Source organism: Apium graveolens, chromosome 1, assembly GCF_009905375.1.
Source record: "Apium graveolens cultivar Ventura chromosome 1, ASM990537v1, whole genome shotgun sequence".
NCBI lineage: Eukaryota > Viridiplantae > Streptophyta > Magnoliopsida > Apiales > Apiaceae > Apium > Apium graveolens.
Genome location: NC_133647.1, coordinates 45,332,702 through 45,351,484, shown reverse-complemented (window position 1 = coordinate 45,351,484; position 18,783 = coordinate 45,332,702). Strand labels below are relative to the sequence as shown.

Sequence of the window (18,783 nt, the reverse complement as noted above, 5' to 3'; positions counted from 1 at the left end):
TATCTTTCCTTCCAAAAACAGTCACACACCCTGTTGCACCTCTGCTACCATTTCCCATACTCTGTTCTGAAAAAATGGCCACAAGAAAGAGCAAAATTTCGGTCTCGGAAACTATTCAACCCACCGTTGTCCCACCCAGGGATGGCGAGATGAAGGAGATAGAAGAGGAGCCCCCCATAACTCGTGCTTCATCTCAACTCCAGCCCTGAGACCAGAGAGTAACTATAGAGAAAACAGCCCACAAGTATGTAGAAACCTCAACAAACCCTTGGGGAAACATGACTCCGGAGCAGATTCAAGCGGCTATGGATCTATGGAAGGAAAAGAACAAGGCTCCTGAAACCCATCCCGGGGACTAGGAGGAGCACTCTGAAGAATCTCGGGGCTCAGTCTTGGTCCGGATTGGCAAAACTAAGAGGCCATCAAAAGATGCCCGGGACGAGATCAAGAGGGGTACACTAAAGGGAGGAGCACAAAAATGGTTCAGTAGAATCTCATCCGGAGCATCGACTTTTGGAAAGACTTCCGGGAAATATTTCTAAAGAGGTTCAGGGCGAACCGCATGAACGAGCTCCAGATGTGCCACTTGGAAACCATTCAACAAAGAAGCAGAGAAACTCTACAAGAATTCATCAAAAGGTTTCAAGAATCGATCAACCAGATCTCCAACCTTGAGGAGAAGGAAGCCGCAAATATTTTCCGGCGAAATCTCCCCCCGGTTTCATGCGAAGGCTACGTAAAAGACCTGATCCATAGAGAGCCCCAAAGCCTTGCTTCTGCTTATGCGATGGCTTCAAAGTTTATCAAGGAAAATGACTTCCTCACATCCATGAAGATGAACAGGCGAATCCGGGATGATGATGAGTCTCCGGAACGCCGCTCCTCCTAGAGAAAAGAAAAGAGACACAAAGCAGACAGACAAACCAATTATGTACAGCGGTCTCGGGGAACCTCACCCTGGGACGACTACTCCATACCTCAAAGGATTGAAAGAAAGCCCAAGCCTAAAAGAGAGCCAAAGCCAGAGCCCGAGTGGACACCGCTCAATCGGCCCCGGTCTGACATCTTAAGAGAGGTCAAGGGGAAACCTTTTTACTACCCCCCAAAGCCGCTGCTAGCACCCCCGAGAACAGGGCGCGAGACAAACATTACAGATATCACGAGGATCACGACCATATCACGGAGAACTGCTTTTCTTTCAAAATATTCATTGAAGACCAGATCAAGAAGGGCAACATAAACCAGTACCTGCAAAGGAGACTCAATGACAAAGATAAACCCTCTAGCGGCAGCAAGCACGTGGTCAACGTGATCTTCGGGGGAACCTCCTCCCCTCCCCGGAGCCCAAATATGGACAGTGATATCATGATGATCCAGCCTGCTGAAGATGAACCTGTTAGTCCCTAACAATGCAACAAGAATTACAGAAGGGGGGTTGAATGGAATTCTTGAACCTTTTTCAGAAATATAAAATGTCCTAACTTAAGATATATATATGACAGTGTTTTGATTTGCAAAGTGCAGAATAAAAAGTTAAATATGAATCAAAACACAAAGTAGTAAAAACACAAGTCTTTAAAACTTTCTGGTGGATTAGAAAGTATCCACCATATATATATATATATATATCTGTGAAGCTTGAATAGCTCACAGCTGCTTACAAAATAAGAACAACTAAACTTACAGAGAAATGCTAAGGATACAGCTTACAAATATTTTTCTGAGAATTTACTTATTTTATTTTTCTTTTTCTTTTTTCTAATTGCTACTCTTGGTTTATATATCACCAAGATTACACAGTAATAAGACAAGATAATAAAATAAAACCTATCAAGTCTAATACTATGCTACTTCATTACTCTATTCCAGCATCTTTGAATATCTTCATAATAGCATGGAAATGACAATGCTTCTTTGTTCTCAAAAACCCATCTGAATAGGATTCCACATTCCTTTTGCATACACTCGACGCATGTGACTGTGTTGTCACTGTCAACAGATATTTGAATTGATTATCCGTCGGGTACATGATCATCCGTCGGGTTGCCTTGTTGATCATCTGTCGGGTAGCTTTGTTGATCATCCGTCGAGTAGCATTGTTGTTTATCCGTCAGGTAGCTATTTGGCACTTGACTTCATTTCATTTATGCAGAATTACAAGACATCATTTATGTACAATTAATCAACCTATTCTACATATCTAATTAAAGTCAACATGACTTATATGCTACTACAGAATCTAAACAAAGGTGTTTACAAAAATGTGCTTCATGACATTATTACATAAGCTACTCACTTGATGGATAACAAATCATCATCCGTCGGGACTATATTGAGTCATCCGTCGGGACTATATTTCTTATCCGTCGAGTGCTACATTTTTCACTAAGTTAAATCTACTAAGGTGTTTTGTTAATGAAATCATCAAGTCCACAACATATTCACAAAAATCTCTCCCAATTTATGTCTACTAGAATTGTAGCCATAAATTAAGAGAAACTTGATGATAACAAAATGCCCTAAAAATACAAATTTAAATGGAAGTAGATAAAACTGTAAAGTTCTTCAATTAACAAAATGTACAAAGATTTGCTCACAGTCATTTTCAAGGTGCTCCTCTAGCCTGAGCAGATTAATCTATTTCCTTGAAGATCTGGATCACTTTCCAAGCATTCTGTTATTTTCTTCTATCTGGATTTTAGAGCTGTCTGTGGAATTCCAGTTCATCAGATTCTGAGAGATTTATCATTTCTTACATTTCCAAAAGAGTCTCATTGCTAGAGATGTTCAATTGGTCTTCTAATCTGAAGAATCTTTTAACTCCTTTATCATCCATAAATTCCATCAGCCAGTAGGGCCTCAGATGCACTCTACTTCCTGTGTAAGGAATAGTTAGAGTCTTTGGGAGTGCATCTTTGGCTCTAATACTCCTCAGTTCTTCAATCTTCTTTAAAACAAGTCTTCTAGTTGTCACATTGAATCCAAAGTTCTTCTTGAATGATAAATTAACCTTTATCAGCACAGATTGGCTTTCTTGAAGGATCATATGAAGTGGCCACTGTATCTCTTTTCCTCCCTTGTACTTGAATACTAACCTTTCAGGCAGGTTCCTGTAAGCATCAATCCCTCTAACTTCTTCCAGTTCATGTAGATAGAGGTTTAATTCTGAGAATTCCTTGATGTCACAGATGTACATGATGTCTCCCTTGTTGACTATGGTTTGAGCTTTGGTTAGAGATTTGGATCTGAGAGTTGATGGCTTCACTTTCTTGACTGCTCTTGTCTTTGTCTTCTTTGGCTTCATGAAGTGAGGTAGATTGAGTTCAGGTATTGGTAGACTATCCCATACTATTGGCTCATCCTTTGGAATGATAGGTTCACCATAAAAATTCTTAGATGGATCTATCTTGAATTCTTCATGTGCCACAGAGGGCATAGATGTTTGAGTTGTTGTAGAAATAGACTATTTGGGAAAGTATCCTTCCATCTCCTCATCACTGAAATCTAATTTTCTCTTGATTCTTTGCTTGTACCTTGCCTTCTTTGTCTATGGAGGTTCAATTTGCATTATTTGATCTTGAGATTCAACTGTTTCAGATGGTTGTGCAGAAACTTGTTGTGTAGGTTTCACAGCTTGTTGCTTGGTCAAGATAGCAGCTTGCTCCTTCTTTTGTTTGACCTTTTTAGCATCTAGAGCAGCTTGCTTCTTTTCTTGCTTCAATCTTGCCTTTTCTTCTCTCTTTGCTTCAGCAAATTGAGGGTGTTCAGCCACCACACAAATTTCTTTATCATTCTTGAAAACTTTAGCAATTCTTCTTTTCAATGCTGAATCAGCTGGATCCTTGTAGAATGCTATGGACCTGGCCAACATCTTCTTTTCATCAGGCTTTGGTGTCTCATACACTGTGTCCAAGAGGTTCTTTAGTGAAGATTTTGGATAGTTCTCCCTTGGCTTCAAAATTAGCTTAGCCTTTGGAGATTTGATGCAGGATGGTTGTCCTCTTTCCAGATTCTTCATGCTCATTTCATTCACAGATATTTGCCTGACTTGAGAGTGATGAATGGCTGATTTTTCTGGCTTCTTTACTAACCCAAATCTCTTTTGTATATCCTCATCAATTTTCTCCCTGTTGATTGGACTCAACTGCTTCTTTTCAGCTGCTCTCAATATGGTTGCTGCTTCATTTATTAGATCAATACTGTTTGTTGTTAGTGGCTTGGTGAAAGCAATTGTAGGCACAATTACTTTACTGACTTGAATGTTAAGTTGTTCCACCCCCTCACTTGATCATTTCTCCCCCTTTTTGTTATCATCAAGTTGTGTGGGAGGGAGTTAAGCTGCCACCAATTGTTGGAGTAATGCAGTTTGAGCTTTTTGATTGTTTAGCATCTTGGCCATTGACTTCTCTACAGCAGATAGTCTTGAGTCCATGGCCTCAAATTTCCTATTTAGATCAACCTCCTTCCTTAGTTTGTGAGCAATTTCAGTCATGGTGGTTGTAGGGAGTCTAGCATCCATCCTTTCTATAAGATCCTGCTTGACTTCAGAAATTTCCTACTTAATGGCATCCACACTCTGACTGTGTTGGAGGGCTTGAATCTTATGCAGCCGGAGTGCTTCAAGATGTGCTTTGAGTAGTTGCTTTGTGCTAGCATTGGAAGATGCCTGAATGGCTGCTTGAGTGTCATGAATCAGCTTGAAAAGTGTTGATTGGAGATGTGAGTAGGAGCATTCTTTTGTGAGCATCCAGGCTGGAATATCTGCATCTCCCCTATGTCCATGCTATCTTCCTCATCATCATCACCATCATTCCCAAAAGAAGTCTCATTCAGTTCCAAATTACTGCCAATGTTGGAAGGCATAGCAGTGATTGCATCCTTTGCTCTTTATAAAGATTGTATTGTATGTACAAAGTTCAGCAATCTTTCAGCCTCCTCATTGCCCTGTATAGCTAGAGTTTGGTAAGCTGTCACAGGGTGAGTAAATGTCTCAGCATCCAGGGAAATGGAATCTATAACAGCTTGATATTCTTGTTGAAATAGCCTTTTCCTTTCTGCATCATTGACACTCATTGACTCACTTGCAATAGTTTCCACCCTTATCAATCCTGTACCTGCATTTCTCTCTTGATCTCTCTTTTGTTGCATCAAGGTCTCACCTTGGCTCCTCACCCTCACACACTCACCATCTAAGGTGGGACTTCTCACACTCACTTTTTCCAATTTGGAAGAAATGGATTGCATTGTTCACTCTTTTCCTCTCCTTTTTCTGGGAGCAACCCCGACTCTCACTCATTTCACTCCTTTCCCTCAATCCTAAGAGTGATTGCACTACCACTAAGTCTTCTGCACTTATGATAATTGATGAAATTTGAAGTTGTGCAGAGATACTCGACGGATAAGGGATATCCGTCGGGTTAGCAGTTTGACTATCCGATGGATAACTGCTGTTAAGCTTATCCGTCGGGATACAATCATTACTCGACGGATGAACAATATCCATCGAGAGAGTAGAAATAAATGAGTTTAGAGTGGAGACTATTGTAGACTCTGTGCAGATTGATGAAAATTTTGGCACAGATGTCTCAACAGTCTCAGAAAGAAATGGCAAGTGAGCCAACAAATCATCTAAAAGATGATGCTCACTTGCTTGGATTTTTAGCTTCTCCAAGAGAGTTAAAGATGGAGAATTTGGAAGTGATGTGTTTATCATGTCAACATCCAAGGAGTGTGTGGGATAGTTTGGTGTTTCAGGGGCTTCAATTGTTAGAGAATTTGGTTGTGACTCCACATTTGTTGGAGCCACATCAAACTGACTTTGAGAAGGTGTAGTGACTGTGTCTTTAGCACCAGTTTGCATAGTGTGTGAACCCTGTGTATCCCCAAAGGTCTTTGGTTTCTTCTTTCTAGTATAGGTTTGGGGTGAGCTTGTGTCCCTTACCCTTTTGGCCTGTGCTCTTGGTTGAGAGCTTTGTTCAATAGTCACATCATTTCAGGAGGATGCAACTAGCAATGAGCTTACATCCTTATTAAGCACTGCAGTTTGTTAGGAAACTGCAGTGTGACTAGGCTGGGAAATACTCACCTCTCCAACCTTATCATTAGGGTTTCTTTGATGTTAACCCTGTCCCTCACCTTTCTTACCCACCTTCACACTCCCCTCTTTTGGTTTGGTGGATTTTACAACTGGCATCTGTTGAGAGACACCAGAGGGGGCTTTCTTTGTCTTGGTTTTTGAAATTTTGGGTTTGGCAGCTTGGGTAGGCAACTATTGGGTCAATGACACAGTTTCCATAGCTACACTAGAATTCAAAGAAGTGTGTGAGACTGGAAGACTAGAGACAGATGAACTTACCTCACTTATCTGAGGTGCCTCCATAACAGGAAAGTAGAAGAGTGGCACCTCTTTGTGATGGTTTGCCCTGTTCAAATCTAAAATGATTCTCCTTTCTTGAACCCAACAATCTAATTTGTTGATTGGGTTCTCAAGCACAATATCCTCAGAGAGATGGTTAGCAATCATCATTAAAAATCTAGTATAGTAAACATTTTTACCTCTCTTAAAATGATTCTCCTTTCTTGAACCCAACAATCTAATTTGTTGATTGGGTTCTCAAGCACAATATCCTCAGAGAGATGGTTAGCAATCATCATTAAAAATCTAGTATAGTAAACATTTTTACCTCTCTTATTTAGCTCCCCTAACTTAAATCCCAACTCAATTATAACAAGATCACTAAAGTTGAAAAATTTATCAGTTACAAGCATGTAAAGCATGTAAGCATAGAGATATTGACTGAATCAAAATTACTGATTTTACCAGAAAATACCTTAGTAACTACATCACATAAATAACTCCATTCCTTCCTAAGACCCAACCTCCTAATTTCACTTAATTTAGAAGTAGAGAGTGCATAGCCCATGGAATTAAGCATATTAACAATATCAGTGTCTGTGTGTGGTGAAGTTACAGTATTATCAGGAATTTTGAAATATGCTTTAACAATGTCACTATTAACACATAATTCCTTACCTTTACTAGTGAAAGTGATAGTCTTATCAGCTGAGTTGTATGTTGCAGTCGTCCACATCTCTTCAGCAACTTCACAGTATATGGTGGGTGATTCCAGCATGGCATAGTTGAGTTTGCAGTTCTTCACAAAATCCATCATCTTATGGTAGTCGCCAGACTGTTAAATCCCCTTGTTCACAAGAGCAGTGAAGTTGTTCTTTTCATAGATAAATCCAGTTTGAGACATTATCTTGACGACTGGTGCCATTGTTAGAGAGTAAAAACTTGCAGAGAGAGAGAGTAAGTGCTTTGAGAAAGAGAGAAGTTAGAGCAGATGATTTGAGAATGATAAAAGAAAAGCAATGAAAATGAATTATGCTTTTATACTGTCTCAAAAATAACTGTCAAAAATAATAAAGTAAAATAAAGTGACCAATAAGAATTGCCCAAAATAGCCGTTTAAGAATAAACTGTAAAAATTCCATCAATTATCCGTCGTGTTATGCTTACAAACTATAAGTATACTCGATGGATAATGTTCAGAGAATCAACGGCTAAAAATAAGACAACTCGACGGATGAGCATAAATCAGTTATCCGTCGAGACATAAAATATTCCAGAAAAGTAATTGATTTTATTAACAATATGTATACCGACGGATGATCAAACTCGATGGATAATGATCATCCGTCGAGATGTAAATTTTGGCTTAGCCAAAATTTCATCCTAGACTGAAGTTAAATTTCTGGCTGCATTACAACTTGCAAAATATCTATAAATATTCAGGAGTAAATATATCTGCAAGCTGCTTTTTACTTGGAATAAAATGGAGTTCCACAGTACCATTCATTACATGTTCCCTTATGAAGTGGTACTTGATATCTATGTGCTTTGTTCTTGAATGCTGTACTGGATTTTCAGTGATGGCAAATGCACTTGTGTTATCACAGAAAATAGGAATTCTTTCCACTTGCAGACCATAGTCTAGCAATTGGTTTCTCATCCACAAAATCTGTGCACAGCAACTGCCAACAATAATATATTCAGCTTCAATTGTAGAAGTAGAAACTGAATTTTGCTTTTTATAGAACCAGAACACAAGCTTGTTTCCCAGAAATTGACAGGTTCCTGTTATACTTTTTCTATCAATTCAACAACCTGCATAATCTGTATCTGAATAACCGGTTAGATCAAAACTAGAATCTCTAGGGTACCAAATGCCAAGTTTTGGTGTCTCCTTGAGATATCTGAAAATTCTCTTAATAGCTACTAAGTGAGATTATCTAGGATCAGCCTGAAATCTAGCACAAAAACATGTAGAAAACATTATATCTGGCCTACTAGCTGTTAAGTACAGAAGTGAGCCAACCATGCCTCTATAATTTGAAATATCCACAGACTTTTCAGTAGTGTTTAATTCAAGCTTAGTTGCAGTGGCCATGGGAGTTTTTGCAGATGTGTAATCCATTAGATCAAACTTCTTTAAAAGATCATAAATGTATTTAGTTTGACTAATGAATATTCCATCACTAACTTGCTTAACTTGTAAACCAAGAAAGTAAGTTAGTTCTCCCATCATGCTCATTTCATACTTACTTTGCATCAATTTGGCACACTTTTTGCAAAGTTTCTCATCTGTAGAGCCAAAAATAATGTCATCTACATAAATTTGAACAAGTATACTAGAGCCATTAACATTTTTAAAGAATAAAGTTTTGTCTACAGTACCTCTAGTCAAGTGATTCTCTAAAAGAAACTTCGACAAAGTGTCATACCAGGCTCTAGGTGCTTGCTTCAGTCCATAAAGTGCTTTTAAAAGATAGTAGACATATTCTGGAAAATTTGGATCTTCAAAACCAGGAGGCTGACTGACATAGACTTTCTACTCCAAATCTCCATTCAGAAAGGCACTTTTGACATCCATTTGATAGACCTTGAAATTAGCATGGGCTGCATAGGCTAAGAAGATTCTGATGGCTTCAAGTCTTGCAACGTGAGCAAATGTTTCATCAAAATCTATTCCTTCTTGTTGACAATAGCCCTTAGCAACTAATCTAGCTTTGTTTCTGACTACTATTCCATTTCATCCATCTTGTTTCTGAATACCCATTTGGTGTCTATTGGATTCTTCCCTTTAGGCTTGGGCACCAGCTTCCATACCTTATTCCTTTTAAATTGGTTTAGCTCCTCCTGCATAGCTAAAATCCAATCAGGATCCAATAAAGCTTCTTCTACCTTCTTTGGTTCTTCCTTAGAGAGGAAGCTGCTATATAGACATTCTTCTTGAGTTTCTCTCCTTGTTTGAACTCTGGAAGATACATCACCAATGATGAGCTCAAAGGGGTGATCCCTTGTCCATTTCCTTTGTTGAGGTACATTAGATCTAGATGAAGAGGCCTCATTGTTGTCTTGATGTGTGATTGAGTTTTGATTATTAGAAACTCCCCCTGAATTAATGGATCTTTGATTTAAGAAAGGAGAACTTTCTGTAATTGATCTATTCTGACTTTCAGCTTTTTTTGATGACCCGACGGATGGTGAATTTTGAGTACTGACGGATGAAGCTGGTTGTCTCCCGACGGATAAAGCAGATTGTCTCCCAACGGATGAAGCATTTTGTAACTCAACAGATGTTGAATTTTGTGCTTTATTGGTAGTGGATTTTTCTGCATTGTCCTTTGATACTGTTTCTTGATCACTTTCCTCATCACTGTCATCACTAACCATCTCCACATTGTTAAATTTGAGGCTTTCATGATAATCTCCATCTTGTAGTCCTTCAATCTTTTTATCATCAAACACAACATGTATTGATTCCACAACAATGTTGGTTCTCAGATTGTAGACTCTGTATGCTTTACCAACAGCATATTCAACAAAAATTCCTTCATCTGCTTTAGCATCAAACTTCCCATTCTGATCAGTTTGATTTCTCAAGATATAACATTTGCGGCCAAATACATGAAGAAAATTTATAGTTGGCTTCTTGTTCTTGAACAATTGATAGGTAGTCATGCATTTTGCTTGATTAACCAGAGAAATATTTTGAGTGTAGCATGCAGTATTTATAGCTTCAGCCCATATATATGTTGGTAATTTAGATTCTTCAAGCATTGTCCTTGCAGCTTCAATAAGTGGTATGTTCTTTCTTTCTACTACTCCATTTTGTTGTGGAGTTCTTGTTGCTGAAAACTCATGCAAGATCCCATTTTCTTCACAAAATGCTCTCATGACAGAATTCTTGAACTCAGTTCCATTGTCACTCCTGATTCTTCTAACTTTGAAATCAGGATGATTGTTAACTTGCCTTATGTGATTGATGATGATTTCACTAGCCTCATCTTTGGATTTAAGGAAATATGTCCAAGAGAAATCATCTACAATTACTAGGAAAAATCTTTTCCTTGAGATGGACAACACATTGGCTGGTCCAAACAAATCCATGTGTAGCTGTTGCAAAGGTTCTTTAATTGTTGAATCAAACTTCTTTCTGAATGATGCTTTAATTTGCTTTCCCTTTTGGATCACACAGTCCATCCTTAGAAAACTCCACTTGAGGAATGCCTCTAACCAGTTCTTACTTTACAAGTTCATTCATGGTCTTGAAGTTTAGATGGGATAGCTTTTTGTGCCATAGCCAACTTTCATCTTGACTTGCTTTACTGAGAAGACAAGTAACAGATTCTGCATTTGATGAGTTGAAGTCAGCTAAGTACACATTTCCTTTTCTCACACCAGTGAGAACCACTTTGTTGCTTTTCTTGTTTGTCACAACACAGGCTTCTGAGGTGAAGGTTACCGAATTGCCTTTATCACACAGCTGGATGATACTCAACAAATTGTGCTTGAGACCATCCACTAAGGCAACCTCCTCAATGATGACATTGTCTTTTGAAATCAAGCTATATCCCATAGTATAACCCTTGCTGTCATCTCCAAAAGTAATACTTGGGTCAGCTCTCTCTTTGAACTCTGTGAGCAGGGTGGAATCACCAGTCATGTGTCTTGAACAACCACTATCCAAGTACCATTGATTCTTTCTGTTTCCCTGCACACATTAAAATCAAATCAAGTTGATTTTGGTACCCAAGTTTCCTTGGGTCCTGCCTTGTTAGCTTTCTTTTTCTATTTCTTAGGTTTTATCTCATTTGACTTGGGGATATCAGATTCATCCTTAGTCATTTGTGTTGAACCTTTGAAACCATTCATTACAACAGAATTATCATGCACATTTTGATTAACAGGAAATGGCATGCTATTAGTAAGCATGTTATTCCAGTAGGGCATGCTAAATGGCATTTGAGGCATGCTAAATGCAGCATAATAAGGATTAGGTGCAAATGGCATATTAGCAAATTGTGCATTCATATTCTGTGTAGACATAGCATTCATAGGCATAGAAGGCATGACATTCATGTTGGGAAAAGGAGGTGGCACATATATGGAAGTAGGCATGGCAGTTTTGCAATTAACAGACAGATGATTTACACTACCACACTTAACACAGATTTTTCTTGGAGCATACTTATCAGGTGTGTAGTTGTTATGCTTGTTAATCCATACTTTACCATTTCTATTATTTTTCCTTTTAGCCTCTGTTTTAACCTCAATCTTTTCTAGTTTGTCATTCAATTGCTTGATAGACAGAAGACCAACATTCACTATATTTTCCTTCTTTACTTGTATAGATTCTCCTGAAATGAAGTTTTTGGAAACTGATCCATACTTTTCATTTAACTTGGCAAGTTTGGCTTTACTCACAGGTTTGCTCACAGCCGATGGATGAGGATTTATGTCACTCGACGGATAATCCTTTTGGTTATCCGACGGATGACTCTCATCATCCGTCGAGTCCACATCTGTTAGCAATCCCTCAACCAAGTTGGATTCCAGCTTCTCCTTATTCTTCTTCCAGGCTGCATCACAAAAGGACTCAATACCTTGAACTTTGGTGATTTGAGCATAAACATCTCTAGATGTTTTTCATGCCTTGATCACCTCTTGTTCTCGTTCAAGATGCTTCTTCAAGATCTCTTCTTTCTTCAAGTACTCAGTTAATTCATCCTTAGCAATTTTACACTCAATTCTCAATTTTTCAAATTCAATAAACTGAGATTCTAGCACATTATTCCTCTCACTTAAAAACAAATTATTTTCTTTGATTTTAGCATTTTCCTTAGTAAGAGACTTAAGTGTAACACGCAAATGATATAATTCTGTAGACATGTCATTTATTGCATCATTACACTCAGCTTTAGATAAATATGCTAGGTTAGTGGTAATTACCTGATTACTTGAAGAACTTGTCTCTGTTTCATCAGACTTGGCCATTAGGGCTAGATTGACATAGCTGACATCCTCATCCTCATCCAGACCACCTGCTGCCCAGTCATTTTCTTGTGTAATGAAAGCCCTTTCCTTTTGTTTGAGCAACTCAAAATATTTTTGTTTATAGTCCACAGGCTCAAACTTCTTCTTGCTGGAATCTGACTTTCTACACTCACTGGCAAAGTGCCCTGCTAAGCCATATTTGAAACATTTGAATTTTGATTTATCCACCGTGTTTTTATTTGGCTTAGCTGCTCCAAAGTTCTTCTTGAACTTGAGCTAGGAAAATCTTCTGGAAAGAAATGCTAGATGTTCATCAATGTCATCCATATCATCTTGGCTCAAATAATCTTCATTTTCTGCTACCAGCCCCTTGCCCTTATTTTCACAGACCTTTGAAGTTGACTCAACAACTTCTATCTTCATCTCCTTCTCTTTTTTTTAACTCAGCAACCAGTGCAATGGACCCTCCTTTCTTCTTTCCTCTCTCCATCCTCTCATCTTGCTCAATTTCAAGCTCATAAGTTTTCAGGATGCCATACAGTCTCTCCAAAGTAAACTCCTTATAATCTTGAGAGTTTCTCAATGAGACTGTCATTGGTTTCCATTCCTTTGGAAGAGATATAAGGAACTTAAGATTGGAGTCTTTTGTCTGATAGACTCTTCCATGCAACTTCAGAGCATTTAGTAGTTTTTGAAATCTACTAAAAATGTCAGTAAGAGACTCACTATCTTCACTATGAAGGTGCTCATATTTCCGAATTAGCAGCTGCATCTTATTTTCCCTAACTTGTTCAGTGCCATCACAGATAATCTGTATTGTATCCCAAACTTACTTAGCAGTTTTGCAATTGATGATGTTGTCAAACATGTCACCATCAACTCCATTGAACAGAATATTTATGGCCTTCTTGTCTTTCCTGACTTGTTCAATATCAGGATCTGACCATTCGTGCCTTGGCTTGGGAACTGATGGCTCATTTCCAGTTGCAGCTCTCATTGGTACATGAGGGTCTCTCTCTATGCAGTCTACATAGGACTTATCTTTGTCCAGAAAAGGAATCTTGACTCCAACATCCTTCTTGTTCATCTTGTTGTTTGTTGTGATCTTTAAACTCTTTGTTCTTCAAGAGCTTGCTCTGATACCAATTGTTAGTCCCTAACAATGCAACAAGAATTACAGAAGGGGGGTTGAATGGAATTCTTGAACCTTTTTCAGAAATATAAAATGTCCTAACTTAAGATATATATATATGACAGTGTTTTATTTGCAAAGTGCGAAATAACAAGTTAAATATGAATCAAAACATAAAGTAGTAAAAACACAAGTCTTTAAAACTTTCTGGTGGATTAGAAACTATCCACCAGATATATATATATATATATATATATATATATATATATATATATATATATCGAGAGAACTCTGTGAAGCTTGAATAGCTCACAGCTGCTTACAAAATAAGAACAACTAAACTTACAGAGTAATGTTAAGGATACAGCTTACAAATGTTTCTCTGAGAATTTACTTATTTTTTTTCTTTTTTTTCTAATTGCTACTCTTGGTTTATATATCACCAAGATTACACAGCAATAAGACAAGATAATAAAACAAAACCTATCAAGTCTAATATTATGCTATTTCATTACTCTATTCCAGCATCTTTGAATATCTTCGTAAAAGCATGGAAATGGCAATGCTTCTTTGTTTCACAAAAACCCAGCTGAATAGGCTTCCACATTCCTTTTGCATACACTCGACGCATGTGACTGTGTTGTCACTGTCAACAGATGTTTGAATTGATTATCCGTCGGGTACATGATCATCCGTCAGGTTTCCTTGTTGATCATCTGTCGGGTAGCTTTGTTGATCATCCGTCGAGTAGCATTATTGTTAATCCGTCGGATAGCTATTTGGCACTTGACTTCATTTCATTTATGCAGAATTACAAGACATCATTTATGTACAATTAATCAACCTATTCTACATATCTAATTAAAGTCAACATGACTTATATGCTACTACAGAATCTAAACAAAGGTGTTTGCAGAAATGTGCTTCATGACTTATTATTACATAAGCTACTCACTTGATGGATAACAAATCATCATCCATCGGGACTATATTGAGTCAGCCGTCGGGACTATATTCCTTATCCGTCGAGTGCTACATTTTTCACTAAGTTAAATCTACTAAGGTGTTTTGTTAATGAAATCATCAAGTCCATAATGTATTCACAACATAACCCATATATTTCTCTAATGCCGATTATGAAGGCCTGTATCCCGAACACAACCAAGCCCTGGACGTGACTCTCGACATTGCCGATAATGAGGTACAAAAAATTTTGGTTGATAATGGTTCCTCAGCTAACATTATCTTTGAGCACACACTTAACAGGATGAAGTTGGGACACCTTCGCATGGATCCATGCCTCGAAGACCCCCTCTATGGATTTGGGAATAATATGATCCCGATACGCGGGGTAATATTCCTCCCCATGGTCTTCGGGACCGCACCTCGGATAATGTCTCATGTCATGAAGTTCTACGTGATCAGTGCTACATCCTCTTACAACATGATTTTGGGGAGGCCCACCATCACCAAGCTTCGGGCCATCCCATCAACAATTCACTTAAAGCTAAAGTTTCACACCCCGGGAGGCATGAGAGAAATTAAAGGGGACCGGGGCATATCCGGGAGATGCTACGGGCAAGCCCTGGTCATGGCTGAAACTGACCCGGAGAACAGGAAGAAGGCAATGGCCTTACCCAAGGGCCAAAGCCGCAAGAAACATCGCGAACATTTCAGCAAAAGGCCAAGGTTAGACGTCAACATGATAGAGGATTTGGGGTACGGCGTAACCAACGCTGATGCCCGGATACAAAAATTTGTGGAAGTAAAGGAAAGGACCAAGGTAGAACCTGCTTCACAAACTGTGAAGATAGATCTAGAGCCCGGGAATCCCACCCGGAAGTTGAAAATTGGAAAGGTCTTGGAAACATCCTTCAAAGAAGAACTCATCCCGCTGCTACAAGAATATGCAGACGTATTCGCATGGACACCGGAGGATATGCCCGAGGTAGACCAGTCTGTGGAAATACACAGTCTGGATGTGGACCCGCGGAAGAGACCGATCAAACAGAAGAGGAGAAACTTCGCCCCGGAGCGACAACTGGCTATAGACGAAGAGGTAGAGAAGTTGCTCAAGGCCGACATCATCTATGAAATCAAGTACCCCGACTAGCTCGCCAATGTAGTGCTAGTCAAAAAACCAAATGGAAAGTGTAGAATGTGTGTCGATTACACAAGCCTCAATGCTGCATGCCCTAAAGATTCCTATCCTCTCCCCAACATTGATCAGCTAATCGACGCGACTTCGGGTCACACCATGCTCAGCTTTATGGACGCCTTCTCAGGCTATTACCAAGTCCGGATGAATCCCAAAGACATCGCCAAAACATCCTTCATCACTCATTGGGCAGTCTACGCCTTCATTATGATGCCCTTCGGGCTCATTAATGCCGGGGCCACCTACCATAAAATGATGAACACAATCTTTAAAAACCAACTGGGGAGGAATATGGAATCCTATGTAGACGGCATGATCTCCAAGTCACTCACGATCTTGGGTCACATCAAGGACCTCATGGAGTGCTTTGACAGTTTGAGAAGGTACACCATGAAGTTGAACCCAGAGAAATGCGCGTTCGGGGTACCTTCGTGAAAATTCCTGGGCTTCTTGGTCAGCGAGAGAGGAATCGAAGCAAACCCGGAGAAAATTAATGCCATAATAGAAATGACGATACCCCGTACTCAAAAGGACATCCAGAAGTTGGAAGGATGCCTGGCGGCCCTACGCAGGTTCATCCCGAAGATGGCAGAAAGATGTCTCATATTCTTCGAGTTACTGAAAGGCGCCCGGAACAAGAAGTTGGTAGACTGGACCCCAGAATGCCACACAACTTTTGAAGAAGTCAAGCGACACCTGATGAACCCCCCGGTGCTATCAAAATCTAAGCCCGGTGAGCATTTATCCCTCTAAATCGCCGCCGGCCCCAAGGTCGTCTCTTCTACCCTAGTCCTGGAGGAAGGAGGAACACAGAGCCCCATCTACTATGTTAGCCAAGTCCTCAAAGATGCGGAGGCTCGGTACCCAAACTTGAAAAAATTCGCCTTGGCCCTCGTACACTCCAGCAGGAAGCTAAGGCAATACTTCCAAGGCCGAGAGATTAGAGTAGTCACATATCAGCAACTCAGAAAGATCATCCACAAGCCAGATGCCTCCGGAAGGCTAGTCAATTGGGCCATTATATTAAGCCAATTCAACATCAAGTTTGTGCCACGAACGGTGATAAAATCCCAGGCCTTAGGAGAATTCGTCATGGAATGCACCTTCCCGGAGCATCAACCACCCGCTTCTAGCGGGATTGCCCAAGAAGAAGCCAACCCATGCACAGACTATTGGAAGCTCTATGTGGATGGGTCATCTACGGCCGAAAGGTCCGGAGCTAGCCTCATTCTAGTCAACCCAGAAGGTTTCACCATTCAACAAGCAATAACCTTTGCCTTCAAGGAAACGAACAATCAAGCTGAGTATGAGGCACTCATCTCCGGGCTCAGATTAGCAAAATCTATTGGTATTATGAAGATGATCATCTACAACGACTCTCAGGTTATAGTCAAGCAAACCAGTGGAGAGTATATTGCGAAAGATCCAAAATTGGTATAGTATCAAGCAATGGTGCGGGATATCCTGGAAACCATCCCCGATATCACCATCCTCCAGATTAATAGAGAAGAGAACTCCAAGGTAGATGAGCTATCCAAGCTCGTGCAGAATACATCAGATCTCACCAGTTCGGTATACTTCGAAGAGCTTAAGGCACCCAGCACAGAGCGATCCGAGGTCCTGTGCATCGGCAGCCCGGACAACTGAATGACTCCCTACATAGCCTACCTAAGGGACGGAATGCTCCCGAAAGACCAGAACAAAGCCAGATACTTAAAGCACAAGGCTGCTCATTTCTTCCTAGAAAATGGTCAGCTATATAGAAGAACCTTTTCAACGCCCACCCTGAAGTGTGTAGACCCGGATGAGGCAAACTATTGTCTCCGGGAAGTTCATGAAGGCATCTGCGGAGATCACTTGGCAGCCAAAGCTCTGGCTTACAAAGTCATCAGGCAAGGATATTACTGGCCCACAGTCCATGCCGACTCCATCGCCTATGTTAAGAAATGCCCTCAGTGCCAGAAGTTCAACAATGTTCCCAGACAAAGCCCCAGCCTGCCGGCATCAGTATTATCTCCGATCCCATTTGCCATTTGGCGCATAGATATCATGGGCCCCTTTCCTCGGGCAAAAGGCGACCTCCGTTACGTCCTGGTAACCATTGATTATATGACAAAGTGGGCAGAATCTAAGGCCATGAGAACAATCAATCAACAAGATTGTATCAAATTAATGGATTCAATCGTCATGAGATTCGGGATCCCGGTAGTTCTAGTCTCCGACAATGGGCCACAGTTCGTCGGGTCTGACTTTGAAGCATATTTGAAAGAACTCAGAATCAAGCACAAAAGGGCGTCGGTAGCGCATCCTCAAGGAAATGGGCAAGTCGAAGTGACTAACAGAACCATACTCCGGGGCCTGGAAAAAAGACTGGAAGAATCCAAGAAATCTTGGCCAGATGAGCTTCTGAAGGTCCTGTGGTCCTACAAAACCACCCCCAGGACGGGAACCAATGAGACCCCCTTCAAGCTTACATATGGTACCGAATCCCGCATACCAATCGAAATCGGGTCCCCCTCCCACAGGGTCATCAACTTTGACGAAATCTCAAACATTGAAGGACTCAAGACCAACCTGGAGCTCTTAGACGAAGTAAGAGATAGGGATGTAAAAAAGATGGAACGCTATAAAGAAAAGACAAAGCTCTACTTCGCAAAGAAAGCAAGAATCAGATATTATGAAACAGGAGATTTAGTACTTCGGCACACCGAGGCCTCGGATCCAACCAATCAAGGGAAGCTGCAACCCAACTGGGAAGGGCCCTATATGGTTAAGGAAGTGCTCCGCCCAGGAACCTACAAGCTAAGCTATCTCAGCGGGTCCGAAGTCCCAAATACTTGGCACGGAAACCGCCTAAGGAAGTTCTACCAGTAAGGGCTAGATGGACATTCTGGGGCCACCTCTACTTCTATGCTATGACAGTTTGATGTAAACTCTCTCCTCGTACACTCCGGAATGTAACTTTTGCTTTATTTTGATTTAAATGAAAAACTTCGCTTCGAGCACCCCATAGCTCAAGATAATTTTACTATGTCATTTGATTAACGTCGCTATATTACTAGAAAAATTTTATTCAGTTAAAGTTTTAAAGCCCCATCTCAGGGACCATTACACAAACCATGTGTACTTAGAAAATTTTATTCAGTTAAA

At 40.1% G+C, this 18,783-nt stretch overlaps 1 protein-coding gene across 1 annotated transcript; it reads left to right on the top strand.

The window, feature by feature from the left end:
• Positions 1-16,725: 16,725 nt before the first annotated feature.
• Positions 16,726-17,073, top strand: LOC141667352 (uncharacterized). Its single transcript, XM_074473826.1, has one exon. It carries the CDS (start codon positions 16,726-16,728, stop codon positions 17,071-17,073), a length of 348 nt encoding a protein of 115 aa, XP_074329927.1.
• The last annotated feature ends 1,710 nt before the right edge of the window (positions 17,074-18,783 follow it).

Excerpts from the sequence above, each read along its gene's own strand:
- LOC141667352 (XM_074473826.1), top strand. The coding sequence starts at position 16,726 with ATGGAATGCACCTTCCCGGAGCATCAACCACCCGCTTCTAGCGGGATT.